We start from the raw sequence: 22591 nt of genomic DNA on the forward strand, positions 1-22591 counted from the left end.
TGCTAGAGGAGTAGCATATTATGTAGTTTTCACAAAATAAAAAATCGTGGAAAATCCATCATGGCAGACCTTATAGGTCCTTGAGGCAAATTCTTTCCCACCGGGTGGGGCGTGACCTTTCAAAGTTTGCATTTTCAATTGCTTGTTATAGCACCACATACAGCCAATTGGCATGGCATTTGCATGAGAGGATAAGGCCAATGTTCCTTTACCATCATGCGATTTTGCATCATCATAGAAATGATTTTACAGGAATGTTCATGTCAGTTTTCCTTGGCAGACGATGTATAATAATGAACGCCAACAAATGCAATATGGTTTCACCAGATATTCTGCTTGAACCCCAACAAATACAATAGCGTTTCACCCAGCTACGCTGGCTTCAACCCCTAATTAACGTTGGAATAATTCTATTAGAGCTGTAAACATTGGAGGTAAAAAGCTAGCGCGCAACAGGTAGATCAAATGCTGAGTTTAGAGCAATCCTAAACAGTGAATAATTCATGATATGTAAATTAGTTGATCGGGTAAAATCAGTCAGTGCTGAGATGAGCTAGAAGTCAGTACGCGGTCAGTCGGCATGCCAAGGGGGCTTGACCCATTCCTTTAGTTATTTTTTTGTGCATACTTCAACATCGAAATGTCTCAATCGGAATCACCTCGGTTTTTCTCTGAGAAGGAGGTAGCCAATCATTCCACCAAAAACTCATGTTGGGTATTAACGGGGACGAGAATTTATGATGTGACGGGATTCCTTCGTATTCACCCGGGTGGAGAGGCTCTGATATTAAGCCGGTCAGGGAATGATATCAGGATGGAGATGGCGGGACCCCCACACCGGCACTCGGAGAACGCAAGGCGGTGGATGGAACAGTACTACATCGGAGAGCTGGACACAGACGGTAGTGCCGATGAAATACAGGTGCAGCCTATATGCCAATAAAGAGCCTTCAAAGAGAATAACAAGTATATCTCAGATACTTTTAACTCAAGCATAGTTTATTGTCTGTGACTGAAAGTAGACTACAGTAAAGTAGGATATGCTTCATTTTCTCATGGTAAAACGGAACTTGCTGCATATGTAGGTGTGATTTTCACATCTGCTTTGAGACGCATTTTCTATTTGCATCTATCATTCTCTCATTTCCCCTATTTGTAAACCACATGCATGTGTTTTGTAAACGTTAATGTTGATCGAACGTACAGTACATTAGATGAGTAAAGGCAGTATTTTATAGGAGTGGATTTTCACAAAAATAAGTGAATTTCCTGAGTTACAAATATATACTTTTTTGTTGTATTGTCGCTTGATGTTTGGCCTATTGCATTTCTTTAATTCCTCCTAGTTTTCTTCTGTGAGGAATAAGATACAGTGCCTTGCGAAAGTATTCGGCCCCCTTGAACTTTGCGACCTTTTGCCACATTTCAGGCTTCAAACAAAGATATAAAACTATTTTTTTGTGAAGAATCAACAACAAGTGGGACACAATCATGAAGTGGAACGACATTTATTGGATATTTCAAACTTTTTTTAACAAATCAAAAACTGAAAAATTGGGCGTGCAAAATTATTCAGCCCCCTTAAGTTAATACTTTGTAGCGCCACCTTTTGCTGCGATTACAGCTGTAAGTCGCTTGGGGTATGTCTCTATCAGTTTTGCACATCGAGAGACTGAAATATTTTCCCATTCCTCCTTGCAAAACAGCTCGAGCTCAGTGAGGTTGGATGGAGAGCATTTGTGAACAGCAGTTTTCAGTTCTTTCCACAGATTCTCGATTGGATTCAGGTCTGGACTTTGACTTGGCCATTCTAACACCTGGATATGTTTATTTTTGAACCATTCCATTGTAGATTTTGCTTTATGTTTTGGATCATTGTCTTGTTGGAAGACAAATCTCCGTCCTAGTCTCAGGTCTTTTGCAGACTCCATCAGGTTTTCTTCCAGAATGGTCCTGTATTTGGCTCCATCCATCTTCCCATCAATTTTAACCATCTTCCCTGTCCCTGCTGAAGAAAAGCAGGCCCAAACCATGATGCTGCCACCACCATGTTTGACAGTGGGGATGGTGTGTTCAGGGTGATGAGCTGTGTTGCTTTTACGCCAAACATAACGTTTTGCATTGTTGCCAAAAAGTTCAATTTTGGTTTCATCTGACCAGAGCACCTTCTTCCACATGTTTGATGTGTCTCCCAGGTGGTTTGTGGCAAACTTTAAACAACACTTTTATGGATATCTTTAAGAAATGGCTTTCTTCTTGCCACTCTTCCATAAAGGCCAGATTTGTGCAATATACGACTGATTGTTGTCCTATGGACAGAGTCTCCCACCTCAGCTGTATATCTCTGCAGTTCATCCAGAGTGATCATGGGCCTCTTGGCTGCATCTCTGATCAGTCTTCTCCTTGTATGAGCTGAAAGTTTAGAGGGACGGCCAGGTCTTGGTAGATTTGCAGTGGTCTGATACTCCTTCCATTTCAATATTATCGCTTGCACAGTGCTCCTTGGGATGTTTAAAGCTTGGGAAATCTTTTTGTATCCAAATCCGGCTTTAAACTTCTTCACAACAGTATCTCGGACCTGCCTGGTGTGTTCCTTGTTCTTCATGATGCTCTCTGCGCTTTTAACGGACCTCTGAGACTATCACAGTGCAGGTGCATTTATACGGAGACTTGATTACACACAGGTGGATTGTATTTATCATCATTAGTAATTTAGGTCAACATTGGATCATTCAGAGATCCTCACTGAACTTCTGGAGAGAGTTTGCTGCACTGAAAGTAAAGGGGCTGAATAATTTTGCACGCCCAATTTTTCAGTTTTTGATTTGTTAAAAAAGTTTGAAATATCCAATAAATGCCGTTCCACTTCATGATTGTGTCCCACTTGTTGTTGATTCTTCACAAAAAAATACAGTTTTATATCTTTATGTTTGAAGCCTGAAATGTGACAAAAGGTCGCAAAGTTCAAGGGGGCCGAATACTTTCGCAAGGCACTGTAGCTCTGTGTGGCTCCACTTGTCTCACTCTTGGCAGGGGCAACTTTGGATACTTGGGCTTTTCTTGAAGGATAAAATTGCCTGGCTTGCTCTGCCAGCCGCAATTGCTTTCTATTGGCTGCCCGTTGAACCTGAATAAATAGAGGAGAGGCTAAGTTTGTCATTCATCATACTCTCTAATGTGGAGGCATTAGGACATGATGGCACAACAATATTTTTGTGTTAAGAATGTGAAGGAATATACTACGCCCATATACAGTGGGCATAGAAAGTCACCAACCCCATTCAAAATGTTCACATTTTGTTGCCTTACAGCCTCAAATGAAAACACAAAATGTGACTTTTTTTCCCCCAGCTTTATTTACAAAACAGTAAGCCACAATATCCAAGTGAGAACCCCCCTCAAATGATTTACAATTCAAACATTAAAATACCCTACTTGGATAAGTGAACACCCCCCTGAGTTAAATCTTGGTGGAACCACCTTTTGCTTGAATTACAGCCATGAGTCTCTTTGAATACGTCTCTACTAACTTTGCACACCCAGACTGTGCAATATGTGCCCATTCTTCCTTGCAGAATTGTTCAAGCTCAGTCAAATTGCACAGTGACAGCTCATGGACTGCACTCTTCAAGTCATTCCACAGATTCTCGATTAGTTCGGGCTCTGACTAGGCCACTCAAGGACATTCACCTTCTTGTCCTTCAGCCACTGTACAGTTGCTTTGGGTCATTGTCATGCTGAAACGTGAACTATCTTCCCATTTTCAACTTCCTGGAATATGGCTGCAGGTTCTCCTCAAGAATCTGGCTGCATTTTGTACTGTCCATTTTCCCTTCTATCCTGACAAGTGCTCCAGTCACTGCTGAAGAGAAACACCACCACAACAGGATTCCGCCACCACTGTGCTTTACTTGAGGCACGGTGTTCTTTACTGTAGGCACGGTGTTCTTTACTGTAGGCACGGTGTTCTTTACTGTAGGCACGGTGTTCTTTACTGTAGGCACGGTGTTCTTTGGGTGGAAAGATTTATTGGGTTTTCGCCAGACATATCGTTTTCGTTCAGGCCAAAAAGTTCAATTTTGGTTGGTTATACCTCAGCAAGTTTGTAATTGCAATTGTAAGGTGGGGTGTTCACTTATCCAAATAGTGTGTTTTACTTTAATTCATCTTCTGAAGGTTTTTTAGATTACATTCTTTTCACTTGGCTATTGTGGGTTAATGTGTGTAAATAAAGCCGTGAAAAAGTCTGATTTTAGTTTTCATTTCAGGCTCGAAGGCAACAAAAGGTGAACATTTTTGAAAGGGGGTGGTTACTTTCATTACCCACTGTATAACAGATATTTGTTGCTATCATAACAGACAGTCTTTTAAAACATCCATTTGGAACGATCAATGCTTTCATGTCCTGGGTCTGATCTCATGGAGAAGGAGCCAAATGGCTCCCTATTCCCTATATAATTCACTACTTTGTTGAAGGAAGTAAATGGCTCCCTATTCCCTATATAATTCACTACTTTGTTGAAGGAAGTAAATGGCACCCTATTCCCTATATAATGCACTACTTTTAACCAGGACCCATAGGATTGACGTTGTATCTTCTGTATAGTGTTTATGTTGTATCTTAGTGTTTGTAGACTGCATACAAGCCAGTGTTTCTTATGAGTTTACAAAAGTGGAGGCTGGTGGGCGGAGCTATAGGAGGACGGGCTGGAGGTAATGGTTGGAATGGAATTATTGGAACGGTATCAAACATATGGAAACCACACGTTTGAGTTATTTCCTTTTATTCCATTCCAGCCATTACAATGAGCCCGTCCTCCTATAGCTCCTCCCACCGGACTCCACTGGTGTACAACACTGAACTAAACTCAGGGAAAAAAAAGAAACGTCCCTTTTTCAGGACCCTGTCTTTCAAAGATAATTAGTAAAAATCCAAATAACTTCACAGATCTTCATTGTAAAGGGTTTAAACACTGTTTCCTATGCTTGTTCAGAGAACCATAAACAATTAATGAACATGCACCTGTGGAACGGTTGTTAAGACACTAACAGCTTACAGACGGTAGGCAATTAAGTTCACAGTTATGAAAACTTAGGACACTGAAGAGGCCTTTCTACTGACTCTGAAGAACACCAAAAGAAAGATGCCCAGGGTCCCTGCTCATCTGCGTGAACATGCCTTAGGCATGATGCAAGGAGGCATGAGGACTGCAGATGTGGCCAGGGCAATACATTGCAATGTCCGTACTGTGAGACGCCTAAGACAGGGAGACAGGATGGACAGGTGATCGTCCTCGCAGTGGTAGACCACGTGTAACAACACCTGCACCTGTTTTTTAAATTATTTTTATTTATTAAAAAAAAAATGTTTTGTGTGTATTACTTGCAACACGTTTTGTCAGAAAGGCAATTCCTTTCAGAATCTCACTGTGTTTGTATTTTAAAACTGGTCAATCCTGTCTGTCTGAGTCAGATTTGACCCACTATGCAAGCAGAGTACTGTATGACCCATAACATAGTCAGCGAATTTGAGAGAAACTTTCCATCACTCTAATGGTGGTAGGCGACATGCAGGTTTAGTTGGAGAGGGAGTTGAAATCAATGTCTTCCAGAAAATGAAGATAATCTGTTTTATCCTATCTCTCCTCCAGTACCTAGTGTGAGCAAAGGGGGGGGCATGTGGATTTCTCACTGTCTTGATCCCGTTTACCACAGTTACACACCGGGCTCTATTTTCGTCTGCCTTTAAGGAGGAGCTTATTGACTACGTTTGGCATGTCTGTGTCCAGACTGCAATTTACAGTAGGCCTTGATCCTGTTAACCACAGTTGAACACTGTGTCACTGTTGATCCTGTTAAAGGGGCAGTGCAATTGAACACTTGATTTTCCTGTTTTTTTATATTTCCAAACTATGAGGTCGAAATAACACTCTGAAATGTAGATTTTTTTTTTTTTGTGTGTGTAAGAGCTGTTTGAAAAAAAATGCCTTGAATTTCAGCCTGTTCAGGTGGGATGGAACTTTCAGCCCACATCATGATGTCACAATGTCATCTGATTTATAATAGACCAATGACTGTTAATCTGGGTAAGGGGGTGGGCTCTCAACTATCCTATCAGGCAATCAGGGCGGTGTATGTAAATATCTTCACATTTGTTTGCTAATGCCTACATGGTCAGATTGGCCCTTGAAATGCTCAAAGGAGGGTCAGGGAAATAAATGATAAAACAATATACTTTTTAGTTAGTTATTTTTCATTAAACAAACACACAGTGATTTGAGACATACAGTGATGATAAAAAAATGAATAAATAACTGCATGGGGGTTTTAACCACAGTTAAACACTTGGAACTGTTCCCTTGTGCTCGTCATTAGTTATGCCTTAGTATGTCATTTCAACCATGTTCATCTCACTGTGAAAGTCTGATTTTCTCACTTCAATTCAAACCATCGGGTTTAGTTGTTGGAATGACCAGTTTTTGCCCAGTGGGGGGGAGCCGCCTTCCTCAAACCTATTGTATCAATGATTAAGAGACTAACATCTTATGCTGAGCTAAAAGCACGAAGAACGTATAAAATCATCTTTCTATGCCTACTTCCTGATGTTAGTGTTATTTAGGTCTACAAAGGCCCATGTCAGCATTGTCCTGGTCATTTATGATGTTCATGTGTGCTTAAATGTATATGCAGACTGGTCACAGACTAGACGTAACATAGTAAACTTATACCCGGGACACTGAAATGTAGTATGATAAATTATGTTTGGTATGGTTACTTAAAGAAAAAATGAAAGGAGAGTGGTTGCTTGGTGTGGATGGGTAGACGTATAACGTGAACGTCTAGCAACCGAAAGGTTGCGTGTTTGAATCTCATCACGGACAACTTTAGCATTTTTTTTTGTAATATTAGCAACAACTTTTATTACTTTTTTGCTGCTTTGCAATTACTTTGCATATTAGCAAATCCTTCCGTTAACTCTTTAACCTAACTCCTAACTGTAACCCCTAACCCCAAGCCTAGCTAATGTTAGCCAGATAGCTAATGTTAGAAACCGAGCCACCTAGCTAACCTTGATTGTAATCTGTAACATATCATACAAATTGTAATTAGTAACATACAAATTTAATGATTGACATCCACAAAGAATAATACGAAATGCAGAGACCATGTTGGTATATGTGGAGATACCCTTACACCTGTCTTTCCCAATCTGTGAGCTTTGAATTTTCTACCTACTAAATATGAATCTGTATACTGAAGAGTCTTCCCAGTTTCCCCCGCAAGAGATTTTTAGTGGTTGCCTGCTGCTCAGACTGAATCTAGCTCAACTCACTGGTCACCATGTCCATATCGTGTTTGAAATCTATAAGGGCTTTTCTGGGATATTGTGGGAAAATAATGGCAGTGTCTTGTCTAACTGTGCATGTAGTAACATGATGCCAAGTCCCAAACATCTCCAGCTACAGTTTCTCTCTCTGCTTGTAGTACCATCCCTATCCACCCAACTGAAAGAAAGATAATTTGTGTGCGTGTGTTTGTGAATGAGAGTTATCTTGATTTCTTGGCTGGTTTTATTAGTGAGAGGAGCTGAGTTATCCTGCTATCCTAACTTATACCTCTGTGTGTTTGAGGAGAGGGAGAGGGCTCACACCACCATACCCTGTTACTGTTTCTCTCCACAATGTCTTCCACAAGGAAAAGTCACACTTTTAGAAAGACATCTTACTCCCCTAAATGGAATCATTGTTATATGGCAGACAAATTCCTCAAATTTGAAACACCCTGCCTGGGACTGTTTTTACACGTCACCTCAGCTGTTTATTAACATTTGTGCAAGGTGACTGTTGTCACTTGAATGCATGTTGCATGAATGCAGGTTGAGACAAATTGGAGTAATCAAGGTGACAGACAGTGAGGCATTCAATACCGCCTTGTAAACTCTTGCCAAACTCCAAGCCAAATGTTCATACATCACCGCTACACAACCTACATCATTGTCATCATATTAGCTAACGTCATAGTCAACATAGCTACTAGAACTAATGTAAACTCACTCACTTTTGTACATCGCCTTGGTCCGTACAACTGACCTTATTTTAGCGCCCAAAAACATAATACTTCCAGATCAACTGTAATGTCAATACCATTGTAAAGCACAATTTCTCCCCTTTCCAACAGAATCAATTACATGACCTAAACACTGCCCGTTTCTGCATAATTCAACAAGGCAATGAGCTCCGTCAGGTCTTTTTAAAAATGGCGGGCGGGGAAACAAAACTAATGCGTGATAGTGAGAAGGAGAGATGTTGTGTGGGAAAATAGCTTTTTTTCACTCGATCTGTCCAACTTATCACCTTATTGCCTCTAAAATGTAAATAAAACACTATAAAGAGTTGAAGGTTTGTGTCGAATTTGAATCGGATTTTGAGGGCGGTGCTAAAGTGATCTTCAGAAGTAAACAGCGGCTTTGAGAATGATGATCACATGCAGTGATGACGCAAAAAAATGACTAGGTATCCCCCCCTTACCCCTGTCACTGTCCATTTCTTGTTTTTAAACAATGAGAGAAGTGCTACACCTGGTGGAGAGCGATTGTAAGACAGAAATAGTTGCTTTATGCGTGCTGTACGATACGGCATGACACTTCACGATGTAACGGAGGGTCAGTTGAAAAAAAAACTTTTCTCCAATACTATAGAGCCATTACCATAGAAACGTAGTTCATACCCCAGATTTTGAAGTCAACACAGTCGCTACAGTCCCATTAGTTTTCTTTGTAGCGTCGTTTGAATGTTGCAGTTGAGCACATTTTGTACGGAATGGGGTGAGTTTACGTTCACGTGCTAGTAAACCCACAAACCAATCCATGTGTACAATCATGCAGTACAGTGTATAGCTAACAGTTACACCGGCAGGCCCTGGTGGCAATAAATTAATAAAACCGAAAGCTTACCTTGAGTTGGAAGAGTTGCGGTGTTGGATAGCCAGTTAGCTAACATAAATAGCATCCTCTCTGTTTGAGTCAGGTTGTTGTTTAGGCTAAAATAGTTGCATTAGCTAGCTAAGTAAGTGAAATGTAAAGTAAGAAGAAAAAAATAATGAAAACATATATATTTTTAAAGAAATTAATTAAACTGTTATTTCTTTCTCTTTGAGTCAACTACTGACCACAGTTTAAGCACTCCAGTGCCAGTTAGCTGTAGCTTATGCTTTCAGTACTAGATTCATTCTCTGATCCTTTGATTGCATGGACAACAGGTCAATTCTTGCTGCAAGAGCTCAGATAAGTTGGACGACATTTCCGGAAGTCATCATAATTACTGTGTAAGTCTATTGAAGGGGTTGAGAACCATGAGCCTCTAGGTTTTGTATTGAAGTCAATGTACCCAGAGGAGGTCGGAAAATAGCTTTCCTCCGGCTACACCATGGTGCTACCCTAGAGAGTGCTGTAGACCTTCATTGCAAAACAGTATGTTTTAATCAGTAATTTGGTGACGTGAATATACACTGCTCAAAAAAATAAAGGGAGCACTAAAATAACATCCTAGATCTGAATGAATGAAATATTCTTATTAAATACTTTTTTCTTTACATAGTTGAATGTGCTGACAACAAAATCACACAAATGATCAATGGAAATCAAATGTATCAACCCATGGAGGTCTGGATTTGGAGTCACACTCAAAAATAAAGTGGAAAACCACACTACAGGCTGATCCAACTTTGATGTAATGTCCTTAAAACAAGTCAAAACGAGGCTCAGTAGTGTGTGTGGCCTCCACGTGCCTGTATGACCTCCCTACAACACCTGGGCATGCTCCTGATGAGGTGGGGGATGGTCTCCTGAGGGATCTCCTCCCAGACCTGGACTAAAGCATCTGCCAACTCCTGGACAGTCTGGTGTTGGTGGATGGAGCGAGACATGATGTCCCAGATGTGCTCAATTGGATTCAGGTCTGGGGAACGGGCGGTCCAGTCCATAGCATCAATGCCTTCCTCTTGCAGGAACTGCTGACACACTCCATCCACATGAGGTCTAGCATTGTCTTGCATTAGGAGGAACCCAGGGCCAACCGCACCAGCATATGGTCTCACAAGGGGTCTGAGGATCTCATCTCGGTACCTAATGGCAGTCAGGCTACCTCTGGCGAGCACATGGAGGGCTGTGCGGCCCCCCAAAGAAATGCCACCCCACACCATGACTGACCCACCGCCAAACCGGTCATGCTTGAAGATGTTGCAGGCAGCAGAACGTTCTCCACGACGTCTCCAGACTGTCACGTGCTCAGTGTGAACCTGCTTTCATCTGTGAAGAGCACAGGGCGCCAGTGGGGATTTTGCCAATCTTGGTGTTCTCTGGCAAATGCCAAACGTCCTGCACGGTGTTGGGCTGTAAGCACAACCCCCACCTGTGGACGTCGGGCCCTCATACCATCCCCATGGAGTCTGTTTCTGACCGTTTGAGCAGACACATGCACATTTGTGGCCTGCTGGAGGTCATTTTTCAGGGCTCTGGCAGTGCTCCTCCTGCTCCTCCTTGCACAAAGGCGGAGATAGCGGTCCTGCTGCTGGGTTGTTGCCCTCCTACGGCCTCCTCCACGTCTCCTGATGTACTGGCCTGTCTACTGGTAGCGCCTCCATGCTCTGGACACTACGCTGACAGACACAGCAAACCTTCTTGCCACAGCTCGCATTGATGTGCCATCCTGGATGAGCTGCACTACCTGAGCCACTTGTGTGGATTGTAGACTCCGTCTCATGCTACCACTAGAGTGAAAGCACCGCCAGCATTCAAAAGTGACCAAAACATCAGCCAGGAAGCATAGGAACTGAGAAGTGGTCTGTGGTCACCACCTGCAGAACCACTCCTTTATTGGGGGTGTCTTGCTAATTGCCTATAATTTCCACCTGTTGTTTAATCCATTTGCACAACAGCATGTGAAATTTATTGTCAATCAGTGTTGCTTCCTAAGTGGACAGTTTGATTTCACAGAAGTGTGATTGACTTGGAGTTACATTGTGTTGTTTAAGTGTTCCCTTTATGTTTTTGAGCAGTGTATTTAGCATAGTTTCATCTAAAAATTACAACTTTATGTTTCATTATTAAACCAATTCTGAAATTCCTTGAGTAGGATGGACCACCTCTAAGGAGCCTCCACTGAATGAGATGTATAATGTTTTAGTTAACACTCAATTAAGTGTGTGTGTGTGTGTGTGTGTGTGTGTGTGTGTGTGTGTGTGTGTGTGTGTGTGTGTGTGTGTGTGTGTGTGTGTGTGTGTGTGTGTGTGTGTGTGTGTGTGTGTGTGTGTGTGTGTGTGTGTGTGTGTGTGTGTGTGTGTGTGTGTGTGTGTGTGTGTGTGGCTTATTGCTCTCAACTATGTAGCCGTCTGACTGTTTACCCTGGAACATATATAACAGTGATGGTTAACAATTAACCAAGATGAGTCACATGACCCCCAGACGACAACCATTGATGTCATCTGGGGGACACCTTTTTTTTAATGTGATATAATGATATGCTTAATAGAGGCTTTGACTGGGTCCTCATTGCTCCTCAGATATGCTTAGATGTGATTAATATCTTGAGGTAGATGTTTATGATCTTTTTCAAGCACACATGTATTTGAGTAATACTGAATGTGTCTTGTCTCCTCTTGTTAACAAAATGCTCAGCTCAAGGACTCCAATAGTGTGAGTGTAAACTTTGAACCTGTATCCATTGGAAATGACTAAACAGCCCAACCCAGCAACTGTTTGCCAACACTTGAATAATCTGCTCGATACTGTTCAAAGAAACTCCCTGCTTTCTCTTATTGCTCCTTTATACAACAAGCTATCCATCCATAATCTTTCACAACAGCCTGGACTTAGCATAACTATTAGTCTGTTTTGTGTGATAGTTGAGATTGTGTCCTGATTAGGGTTGCAAAGGGTCTGAAACTTTCTGGTAAATTTCCAGAATTTTTCAGGACATTTTCCATGGGAAGTTAAGCCCCGGTCTTTGCGGAATTTTGCTTAAATTCATCGAAGTTAGCTTATAACATTGAGGCTTATTTGTGGGATACACAAGGCAATTCTAGGTCTTGTGACGTATTTTGGTTAAACTATCCCCAATTCAATGGAATTGCAAACCTCTGCATGCACAGTGCATTCTTCCATCACATGTACAGCTGATTTTCAAGATCTTGCAGACTGAGATGCTATTGAGCCCACACTACTTCACTGTCTGAGCCAAGGACTACATGCTTTCTGGTACGTTTTAATTACAATACTGGGTGGGGTGAATATATTTTATGACATACACCATTTTTTTGTTAAATAGTAGCCTACAGCAAAGTGTGTTTTTAAATCAATTCTGACTTGTTAACAATTTCTGCTAGTTATTTTTTTGATACCATGTGGGTTTTAGCTTACTTGAGCCTGCTAACTGAGGAGTGTTAATTCACCTGTTTCCATACATGTTTCATTTTAAAACATTCTTACGAAGGAGTTGTTTTAATCTAACTGCTTAAATATTTATCTGTACATGGAATTGTTTTTACTAATTTTCTAATCTTTACAGGAAAATCCTCCTGGAATCAGAGGTTTTTTTGACAATGGAGGAACGTAGTCAGAGAAATACTGATGAATGTCTTGCTCGAGCTGTGTATGCAACTGGTTCACCTCTGATGCTCACAGGCAATGTGTATTGGAAGAGATTTCTGAATGTTCTTCGCCCAGCATACACCCCAGCAACCATGCATGCTTTATCTACTCATTTTCTTGATGCAGAGTTCAACAGAATTCAAGTGAAGGTCAAGCAAATCATAGAGAAAGCAGTCTGTATTGCAATCATCTCTGATTGGTGGTCTAATGTTTGTGGGCAAGGAATAATGAACTACATAATCTCCGCCCCTCAACCAGTATTCTACAAGAGCAGGGACAACAGACACACCAGTCTCTACATTGCAGATGAGCTGAAGACAGTCATCAATGACCTTGGACCACAGAAGGTATTTGCACTGGTGACAGACAATGCTGCGAACATGAAGGTTGCTTGGTCTAAAGTGGAGGAGTCCTACCCTCACAGTACACCCATTGGCTCTGCAGCTCATGCATTGAATCTGCTCCTCAAGGACATCGTGGCACTGAAAACAATGGATACACTCTACAAGAGAGCCAAGGAAATTGTTAGGTATGTGAAGGGTCATGAAGTTATAGCAGCAACCTACCTCCCCAAGCAAAGTGAGAAAAATAAGAGCACCACATTGAAGCTACCCTGCAACATCCATTGGGGTGGTGTTGTCATCATGTTTGACAGTCTCCTGGAGGGGAAGGAGTCTCTCCAAGAAATGGCCATAGCAGTCTGCAGATATGGACAGGCCCATCAAGAAGATCCTCCTGGATGATGTATTTTGGGAGGGAGTGGTAAACAGCCTGAAACCTATAGCAGTAGCCATTGCATGATTAAGGGAGGAAATGTCATCCTGTCTGATGTTCACTTCACTGTTGTTCACTACAGCTTTCATGTTGGACCCCAAGTATGCTGGCAAGAGCATCCTGTCTGGTGCAGAGATCAACAAGGCCTATGGTGTCATAACTACCATTTCTCGCCACCTTGGCCTGACGGCATGGTTCTTGGCAGTCTGGCGAAGTACACTTCCAAGCAAGGGCTTTGGGATGGAGATGTAATATGGCAGTCGTGCCAACATATCTCATCAGCCACCTGGTGGAAGGGACTTTGTGGATCTCAGGCTCTTTCCCCTGTTGCCTTCATCATCCTCCAAATCCCATCAACATCAGCCGCCTCAGGGCGCCACTGGTCCTTGTTTGGGAACACACACACCAAAGCACGCAACAGGCTGACCAATACAAGGGTTGAAAGATTGGTAGCCATCTGGGCAAATTTGAGTCTTTATGAACCTGACAAGGAGCCATCCTCAACAAGGTTGGAAAATGACAGTGAAGAGGAGGCCTCAGAGTCTGATTTTCAAGAGGTGGACATCCAAGGAGAAGACATGGAAGCCTGAGAGGAAGACAACCAAAGCTATAATTTCTAGACTATCATTTTACAGATGAATGTTGAAAATGTTTTTGGGAGATACGATGGATCATTGGGGATCATTCAATATTCCCTTTCTTTTGTTGTTCAGGGAAATCATCCCATGTGAAGAGTCAACTCAATTAAAGTTCAATTCGTAACTAAATTGTATTTTTTATTTAATAATTTGAAATGATGTCTACTTATAAGGTAAAAGGTTTATGTTTCTGTCTCCATATGATATGGTAAATATATCCAATGTAAAAAAACATCTATATTTAAATGGTATTAATATGAATTTGCATATATTCCCGTTAATTCCCATATAGTCCCATTCATTCCCATGGAAAGTTTCCACCTCTGAATATTCCCCAAAATGTGCAACCCTAGTCCTGATCACTGTTTTTTTTGCCAGTTACTCATCCCACTCATTATCAGAACTGCTCTCTGGATATGAGCGGCACTGGCCTGTTATGTGGTGGGTTAGCTACAGTTGAAGTCGGAAGTTCACATACACCTTAGCCAAATACATTTAAACTCAGTTTTTCACAATTCCTGACATTTAATCCTAGGAAAAATTCCCTGTTTTAGGTCAGTTAGGATCACCACTTTATTTTAAGAATGTGAAATGTCAGAATAATAGCTGAGAGAATGATTTATTTCAGCTTTAATTTCTTTCATAACTTTCCCAGTGGGTCAGAAGTTTACATACACTCAATTAGTATTTGGTAGCATTGCCTTTTAATTGTTTAACTTGGGTCAAACGTTTCAGGTAGCCTTCCACAACCTTCCCACAATAAGTTGGGGGAATTTTGGCCCATTCCTCTTGACAGAGCTGGTGTAACTGAGTCAGGTTTGTAGGCCTCCTTGCTCGCACACACTTTTTCAGTTCTGCCCACAAATTTTCTATAGGTTTGAGGTCAGGGCTTTGTGATGGCCACTCCAGTACCTTAACTTTGTTGTCCTTATTAAGCCATTTTGCCACAACTTTGGAAGTATGCTTGGGGTCATTGTCCATTTGGAAGACCCATTTGCGCCCAAGCTTTAACTTCCTGACTGATGTCTTGAGATATTGCTTCAGTATATCCACATCATTTTCCTCCCTTATGAAGCCATCTATTTTGTGAAGTGCACCAGTCTCTCCTGCAGCAAAGCACCCCCACAACATGATGCTGTCACCCCCGTGCTTCACAGTTGGGATGGTGTTCTTTGGCTTGCAAGCATCCCCCTTTCTCCTCCAAACATAACGATGGTCATTATGGCCAAACAGTTCTATTTTTGTTTCATCAGATCAGAGGACAGTTCTCCAAAAAGTACGACCTTTGTCCCCATGTGCAGTTGCAGACTGTTTTGACCTGAAAATGTTGTCTGTCCCTGCTGGCTTGTCATTTGTTTGCATGGCTTTTAAAATGATATCACCCAGTTATCTCACTGTGGTACTCATGTATCACTCCCCTTAAACAGTCTCTTTTACTACAGAGTTTTCTGAGCTGATCAACTCTCTGTGTCCTACCCTCTCCAATGTTGTTATCCCAGGTCAGTTATTCTCAAACTGGGGTATGCGTACCCCCAAGGGTACGTGCAATGCCGTTGGGGGTACGCCAAGTACAAATGTGATTCACATTTAAAATTTAAATAATTTAAAAAAATTAAAGTAGCCTCAAAAATGACTAGCCTCATTTCACTGCCAAAAATAAAATGAAATCATCTAGTGTTCAGCGAAATATGTTCTAGTCAAATAATTAACATTCAATTACGTTAACCGTTACTCTCTTGCGGGAATTCCACTAACGGTCCATATGTAGCAAAGCTGCTGCTCATGTTGGTATCTGTACTGATGGCGCAAAAGCCATGACAGGGAGACATAGTGGAGTTTCTTCCGATGCCACTTGGGTACACTGCAGCATCCACTGAGAGGCTCTTGCTGCCAAGGGAAGGTCTGACAGCTTGAAAGACGTTTTGGACACTACAGTGAAAATGGTTAACTTTGATAAAGCAAGGCCCCTAAACTCTTGTGTATTTTCTGCACTATGCAATGATATGGGCAGCGACCATGTAACACTTTTACAACATACAGTAGTGCGCTGGTTATCAAGGTGCACAGTATTGAGAGACGAGCTTAAAGTTTCCTTTACTGACCATAATTTTCACTTGTCTGACCGCTTGCATGATGACGAGTTTCTCACACGAGTGGCCTATCTGGGTGATGTTTTTTCTTGCCTGAATGATCTGAGTCTAGGATTACAGGGACTCTCCGCAACTATATTCAATGTGCGGGACAAAATTCAGGCTGTGATAAGAAGTTGTTAATGCAGACAGAGAAGAGCTACAAGGACAACACACAGGTCTTTACATCATTGTACTATTTTTTTTGTGTGCACATGAACTCAAGCTTACGGACAATGTCAAATGTGATATAGCGAAGCATCTGAGTGAGTTGGGAGAGCAATTACACAGGTACTTTCCCGAAACGGATGGCACAAACTGGATTCGTTATCCCTTTCATGCCCTGCCTCCAGTCCACTTACAGATATCTGAACAAGAGAGCCTCATCGAAATTGCAACAAGCGGTTCTGTGAAAATTGAATCAGAAGCCACTGCCATATTTCTGGATTGGGCTGCGCTCATAGTATCCTGCCTTGGCAAATCGCGCTGTTAAGAAACTGATGCCCTTTGCAAAGATGTATCTATGTGAGAGTGGATTCTCGGCCCTCACTAGCATGAAAATTAAATATAGGCACAGACTGTGTGGAAAAAGACTGAGACTCTCACCAATACAACCCAACATTGCAGAGTTATGTGCATCCTTTCAAGCACAGCTTTCTCGTTAACTTGTGGTGAGTTATTCACAATGTTTGAACCAATAAGGTTTTATATGTAAGATGGTTAAATAAAGAGCAAGATTATTGATTAATATATTATTATTTGTGCCCTGGTCCTATAAGAGCTCTTTGTCACTTCCCACAAGCCGGGCTGTGACAAAAACTCACATACATTCATTAAACCTAAGAATGAATCGTATAGTGTGTGTGTGTGTGGCAGTTTTACAATGGTGGCAAAAAACAACATTATGAGAGTGCCCTAACCTTGGTGCTAGAGGGGGTATGCAGCTGGAGGGGTACGGGACTATGAAAAGTTTGGGATCCACTGTCCTAGGTGATTTCAACATTTACATTGATTCATCAAAATGTTCCTCTGCTACTTACTTCCTGAACATGCTTGACTGTCTCAATCTGGTACAGCATGTCAACATCTCCACACACAATCATGAGCATACACTAGACCTCATCACTGGAGAAGTCCCGGCCTCATACCTGGATGTACATGAGATGGGTGTATCTGGCCATGAAAATGTCTGAGTACCCCTGCAATTCAGCTCCGTACCAAGCACACTATTACATTCAGAAACATTAAGTCCCTTGACACATCCTATTCCAGGAGTCTGTTTGAAATATTAAAACAAACTCTGAACCAACTATATTAATTTGGGGACAGGTTGAAACACATTAAACATTCATGGACATATAGCTTGCTGTTGCTAGTGAATTTGTCTTGGCATATAAATATTGGGTTGTTATTTTAACTGAAATGCAAAATGTCCTTTTTTCTGGATCTTTGTAGAATGTTGAGTCACACGCAATAGTATGTCCTCTACTCTGACATTTAAAAGGGGAAATGAATAGTTTCTAGTAACCACTTCTCCTTCAGTTGTATTCCTTGTCTTCTTCTGTGGACTTTATATTTCAGTTGGCAACCAACTTTAAGGTGCATTATCACCACCGAGTGTGGACCTAGTGGCAACTACACTTCAGTCACACCTCGGTGCTAACCAGCTTTGAGGCTCTATGTTAGGTCCTATCCTCTTCCTGCTCTACATGCTTCCGCTTGGCCAGATTGTCAGACTACACAGTGTCCAATTCCACTGCTAAGCAGACTACAGATGTACATTAAAACAAAGCCTGACACAATATCTGCTCTGTCAACATTGTCTGGAAGAGGTCAAATCTTGGATGCAGAACAACTTCCCCCAAATCAATAGCAGCAAGACCCCCCAGCAGATCACCAACTTCTGCAGCATCCACCCTGTCATAGATGGCCACGTCATCCCCTTCATTTGACCCTGCGGTCTCCTTTTAATTGCCACATTGATCACGTCTGAAAAACGTTCTTCAGGTGAAAGAATAACATCTCCCGCCTAAGTCTCTCTCTCACCACATCAATGAAAAGCTTTCATTTTCTCCAGAATTGATTATGGGAATGCAGTACTTGGGGGGGGGGGGCTGCCTGAAAATTCAATTCATAAACTACATCCAAAACAGTGCCGCAAGGATTCTGTTCTTAAATAAAATTGACTATAGAATGTATTATTATTAGAGGGTAAGTGAAACCATCTTGTAACACACTCATAACTTGAGCTACTGTATGTCATTTACCTTCAGAAATGAGCATGGGTTTCTTATTGGCATATTCACCTGACATTTTACAAGAATGAATGAAGAATTCAAAAGTAATTGTTGAATAGTAAATGATGGCATATTGTCATGACGTTGGCCTGGGGGTTTATGGCAGTCATAAATACCTTTTCCCCCTTCTTCCTCTCTACCCTACTGATGTGACATTTGAAAATCCCTTGGTTAACATAGAGATTCTGGGAACATCAGAAGGTGGGGGGAAATGAACTATATTCTGGTAATCCGACCAATTGAATTTATGCGGTGGTACTTAATGAATATGATGTCAGTTCGGTTGTCATCTGAGACATTCTCATCAATGATAGGATGACATAAACTCTACAGTGGAAAGTCTGCACATTGTAGTTATCGGAATTGTTATCGGAATTGTTGTTCAATTTAAATATTTTAATATAAAATTATTGGTGAAGAGATTAAATGTAATTTTAGCTTCCACATGAGAGATTTGGGTTTTCATAAGGTTAGGGCTCTGCTCAATCAGTAGCCCGCCCCTGTGAAGTGACCTGGGTTATAAAACTTTTCAAACACACCCTTCTCTCCCTTCCTATATAAGGCCTTGAAGAAAATGTAACCTCCGGTTCCAAGTACGTGAGGTCTGCAGCCTCTGCGTTAAAAGGACTAACATGTCAACTACAGAACTAAGCCAACCTCAGCGTGAGCTTTGGTTGCGAATGGTATGAACTTTGAACTCTTATTCACTACACAAGTGATACATCCTAGCCATTGAGTTAGCAACAGCAGCTGCAAACGTGGGCTAGGAAAGAACAGACAGAGTATCCCGTCTACCACACAACGACGTTACTACAACGTATATAATTTACCACCAGAGACATTCTTCAAAGGACTTGGTTGGGCAACACGGCCTTCCATCTACCACCAACCTACCGAAGCGCAGCTCAGAGTAAATATTTATTGCATTTTCCTTTTCCAAATGGGCAGTAATTTAGAATGCATAAGATACTGTATTTACGAAAGAGACATCGCTTCTCACTTTGTTCCTCAGTCTTCCCGCTCTTTCACTCAGACCAATCGCCCTTTTCTTTGTGCAACCATATCTGTTCCGCCCGCCAGGGACGTTTTCCTTTAGGACGTCATTTGTAATCAAGGTATGATTCATTCTGTGTATATGTAATTCTGTGTGATCAGTTAGGTATTTAGTAAATAAATAATGAAACCCAATTTTGTATTGCTGATTCAACTTGTTAGCCAGAGTTCATGCAGATAAACAAGAATTTACAACTTTCAAATGAGACTGAAATAAGGTGACGATTAATATTGACTGCTATTGATGTAAAATATTACTAGGTCTTTAAGAGTTTATTCGGAAGATAACAGCTCTATAAATATTCTTTCATGGTGTCCTGACTTTCAAGTTAATTACATTTACATGATTAGCTCAATCAGGTAATTTTAATTACGGAGAAAGGATTTTATAAAATAGCATGTCATATCACTTAATCCGGCATAGCCAAAGACACGACAATATACTGTACTTTTGTTGCTTTGTTTTAAATAGTCAACACTTTTAAACGCATGCCATTGTGTAACAAGCTAAGGCATGCCTCACTGCCTGGTCGTATTAATTGTACAAACTCCTCATGTCACATATCACCAAGCTTGACAGCCTGGCTATCCAAGGATCTAGTTATCCCTCACCTCTCTGTAATTTTCACCCACTTAGTTTTTAGGACAACCTAGAATATAGATGATCAGCTAATAGTACTCCACTTTGAGGAGATTCCCTGGTCCTGAGTACCAACCCACACATTCATGTAATGTGCCCTTAAACATAAAAGTATGGACATTGAAACCAGTAGATAATGATAGCGCTGACGTCATCTACATATTCCTATGGAAAATGCTGCATGAAGCCGGAGTATTTGAAGTGTGTCATATCGCTGAATGGGGCTGATTAGAGCCCCACAGTGGAGGCGTTGTAATACCTAGTGGTCAAACAGGGAAATGGTTCCAAATGGTTTTCCACCATTCATTTTTCCCATAGTGGATTTTACAAGCACTTAAATAAGGTCTGTGTTTGGTGTAGGCTCACCCTGGTGTGACGTTTTGATAACTGTGTAAATCTAGGTGACTTTTATCAATATATTCGCCTCTATTTACTCTCCAGATTCAAAAATGTTAATTAGCGTGAAAGTAGACATTCAAAACTAGAAATGACTGCAAGCCCCTGCACATAATCTCTAGTTGATACAGTAGTACCTTTGCTAACAGGTATTGTGTCAAGACTGTTCACAGAATTGTCCATTTAAAAAAATTGTTACTAATTACTACATTTAGCTAACATTAGATAGTTAATCCAGAGAATGTACCTTTGCCTGGATTCGGCAGTCTCTTCCAGATCCTCTTGGCATTTGTAGTTCTTTATGACAGCCACATTAGCAGCTAATTTGCATGTACTTTTGGGGGGTAAATACAGTTGGCTGTATTGATAAAAGTCACCTTGTCCTAGAGAGATTTACACGGTCATCAAAATGTTACGCCAGGGTTGTTTCCAAAATCCCCGTTTGGGAAGAATTTATGGTGGGAAAATGATTGGAATCGTTCCCCTGTTTGACCTCCAGGTTTTATGGGTATTATGACTCATACTGTGGTACTCTAAGGCAGGGGTTTGCAAACTTAAAAAAAACTCTGGCTGGAACATCCCGCGCCCCTAAAAAAACGTAAATAATAAAACCTTAACTGACATGGCTCCGGAGTGGCACACCGGTCTAAGGCACTGCATCTCAGTGCAAGAGGTGTCACTACAGTCCTTGGTTCGAATCCAGGCTGTATCACATCTGGCCGTGATTTAGAGTCCCATAGGGCGGCGCACAATTGGCCCAGCGTCATCCGGGTTTGGCCGGGGTAGGCCGACATTGTAAATAAGTATTTGTTCTTAACTGACTTGCCTGGTTAAATTAAAAATAAATAAATGGGCTTGTTGATCTGGACACTTCTGACAAGTTATAAATGGCTCTCTAAGGCATGCAATGACTAACATGACAAGAGGAACTAATGGTGCACTTTTGAAATTGCATTCTATTATTACAACTTTGAAGAGTGAATAATAATAATAATAATAATCTGAAGTATAGCCATGAGGATGTGCAGAAACAAATAACCTGCCATGATTAGCCACAGACAAATCTTAACCACATTATATCCCCATGGTAACATTTTATATTGTGAATAGGTTGCCTTAATGGATATCCTGACCATGTTTGCAATTTGATTTGGAGCTCACAATCCCTTTCATTGTCTCCTGTTGTTCCACAGACGGCGAGGGAGAGGAAGAAGACAATGGATGAGGAGACTTCACCCATTAGCAAATGCAGTCAAGTCAACCTGGATACGGTGAGAGAAAAACACAACCAGAGAAAGAGAGTGGGAGAGAGAGAATCAGAAAGAAAACCGGAAGAAAAAAGACTAAGATCAGGCTAAGGGACATCATCTAGATCTTTCTAAGCATTAAAACCCAACCACTGCATCAGACCAGCCAGCCAGCCTGGTGATCTAATCAGAGGATGTTCTGGGGTTTAACTACAAGTCAAAGTAGAGCTCAGATGCCAGAGCCGTATTGTATTTGAGACTGTCATTGGCCCAACATTGTGGCACTGCGTCTCCTACAGAGCACAGCTGTCATTGCTGCAGGTAGGCAGGGGTTTCTACCTGTGTCTGGTCCAAGGACCTTGAGTTCAGCGCTCCTCTGACTGAGGCCTGTGAGCTACAGTACACTCCTGCATTGACACATAGAGGGAGAAGATCGAGAGGTGACCACTTTTACGGTCATTCACCCAACTTTGCTAAAAACTGTGTGGTCACCAATTTTCACAGCTACTCATTGGAGACTGTGTGGGAGTGGTTTCGTGGGCATTTCTGGCAGTCTATAGTAGATCAACTATGTGGCAGGTTTATCAGTGTTCAGTAGAGATAGACAGCGAATGGTATGCACAGAGTGATGTCATAGTGTAAAAGTGCCATATCTCAGGGGAGATATTGCTATGTTTTCAATGACAGAACAGGGGCAGTCTTCCTCAGGCTTTAGGAATATTTTGGGATTGACTAGTGGATAGCAGCCAGTCACCTTTGCTTTGCAACACA

The 22591-nt window shown here is 41.5% G+C and overlaps 1 protein-coding gene across 2 annotated transcripts in view; it reads left to right on the forward strand.

Annotated features, from left to right (window-relative positions):
• The first annotated feature begins 478 nt into the window (after positions 1–478).
• LOC139387024 (fatty acid 2-hydroxylase-like) overlaps positions 479–22591 on the forward strand; it is a 36300-nt gene continuing 14187 nt past the window's right edge. For both annotated transcript variants that reach the window (XR_011629126.1, XM_071133018.1), the window contains exons 1-2: positions 479–922; positions 21767–21844. Coding sequence is in view for 1 of the 2 variants with exons in the window: in XM_071133018.1 (XP_070989119.1) it covers positions 641–922; positions 21767–21844 (360 nt within the window). In the remaining variant the exon portion in view is untranslated. The remainder of the gene's footprint in view (positions 923–21766; positions 21845–22591) is intronic.

The sequence above is a fragment of the Oncorhynchus clarkii genome, chromosome 1 (assembly GCF_045791955.1).
Source record: "Oncorhynchus clarkii lewisi isolate Uvic-CL-2024 chromosome 1, UVic_Ocla_1.0, whole genome shotgun sequence".
NCBI classification, from domain to species: Eukaryota; Metazoa; Chordata; class Actinopteri; order Salmoniformes; family Salmonidae; genus Oncorhynchus; species Oncorhynchus clarkii.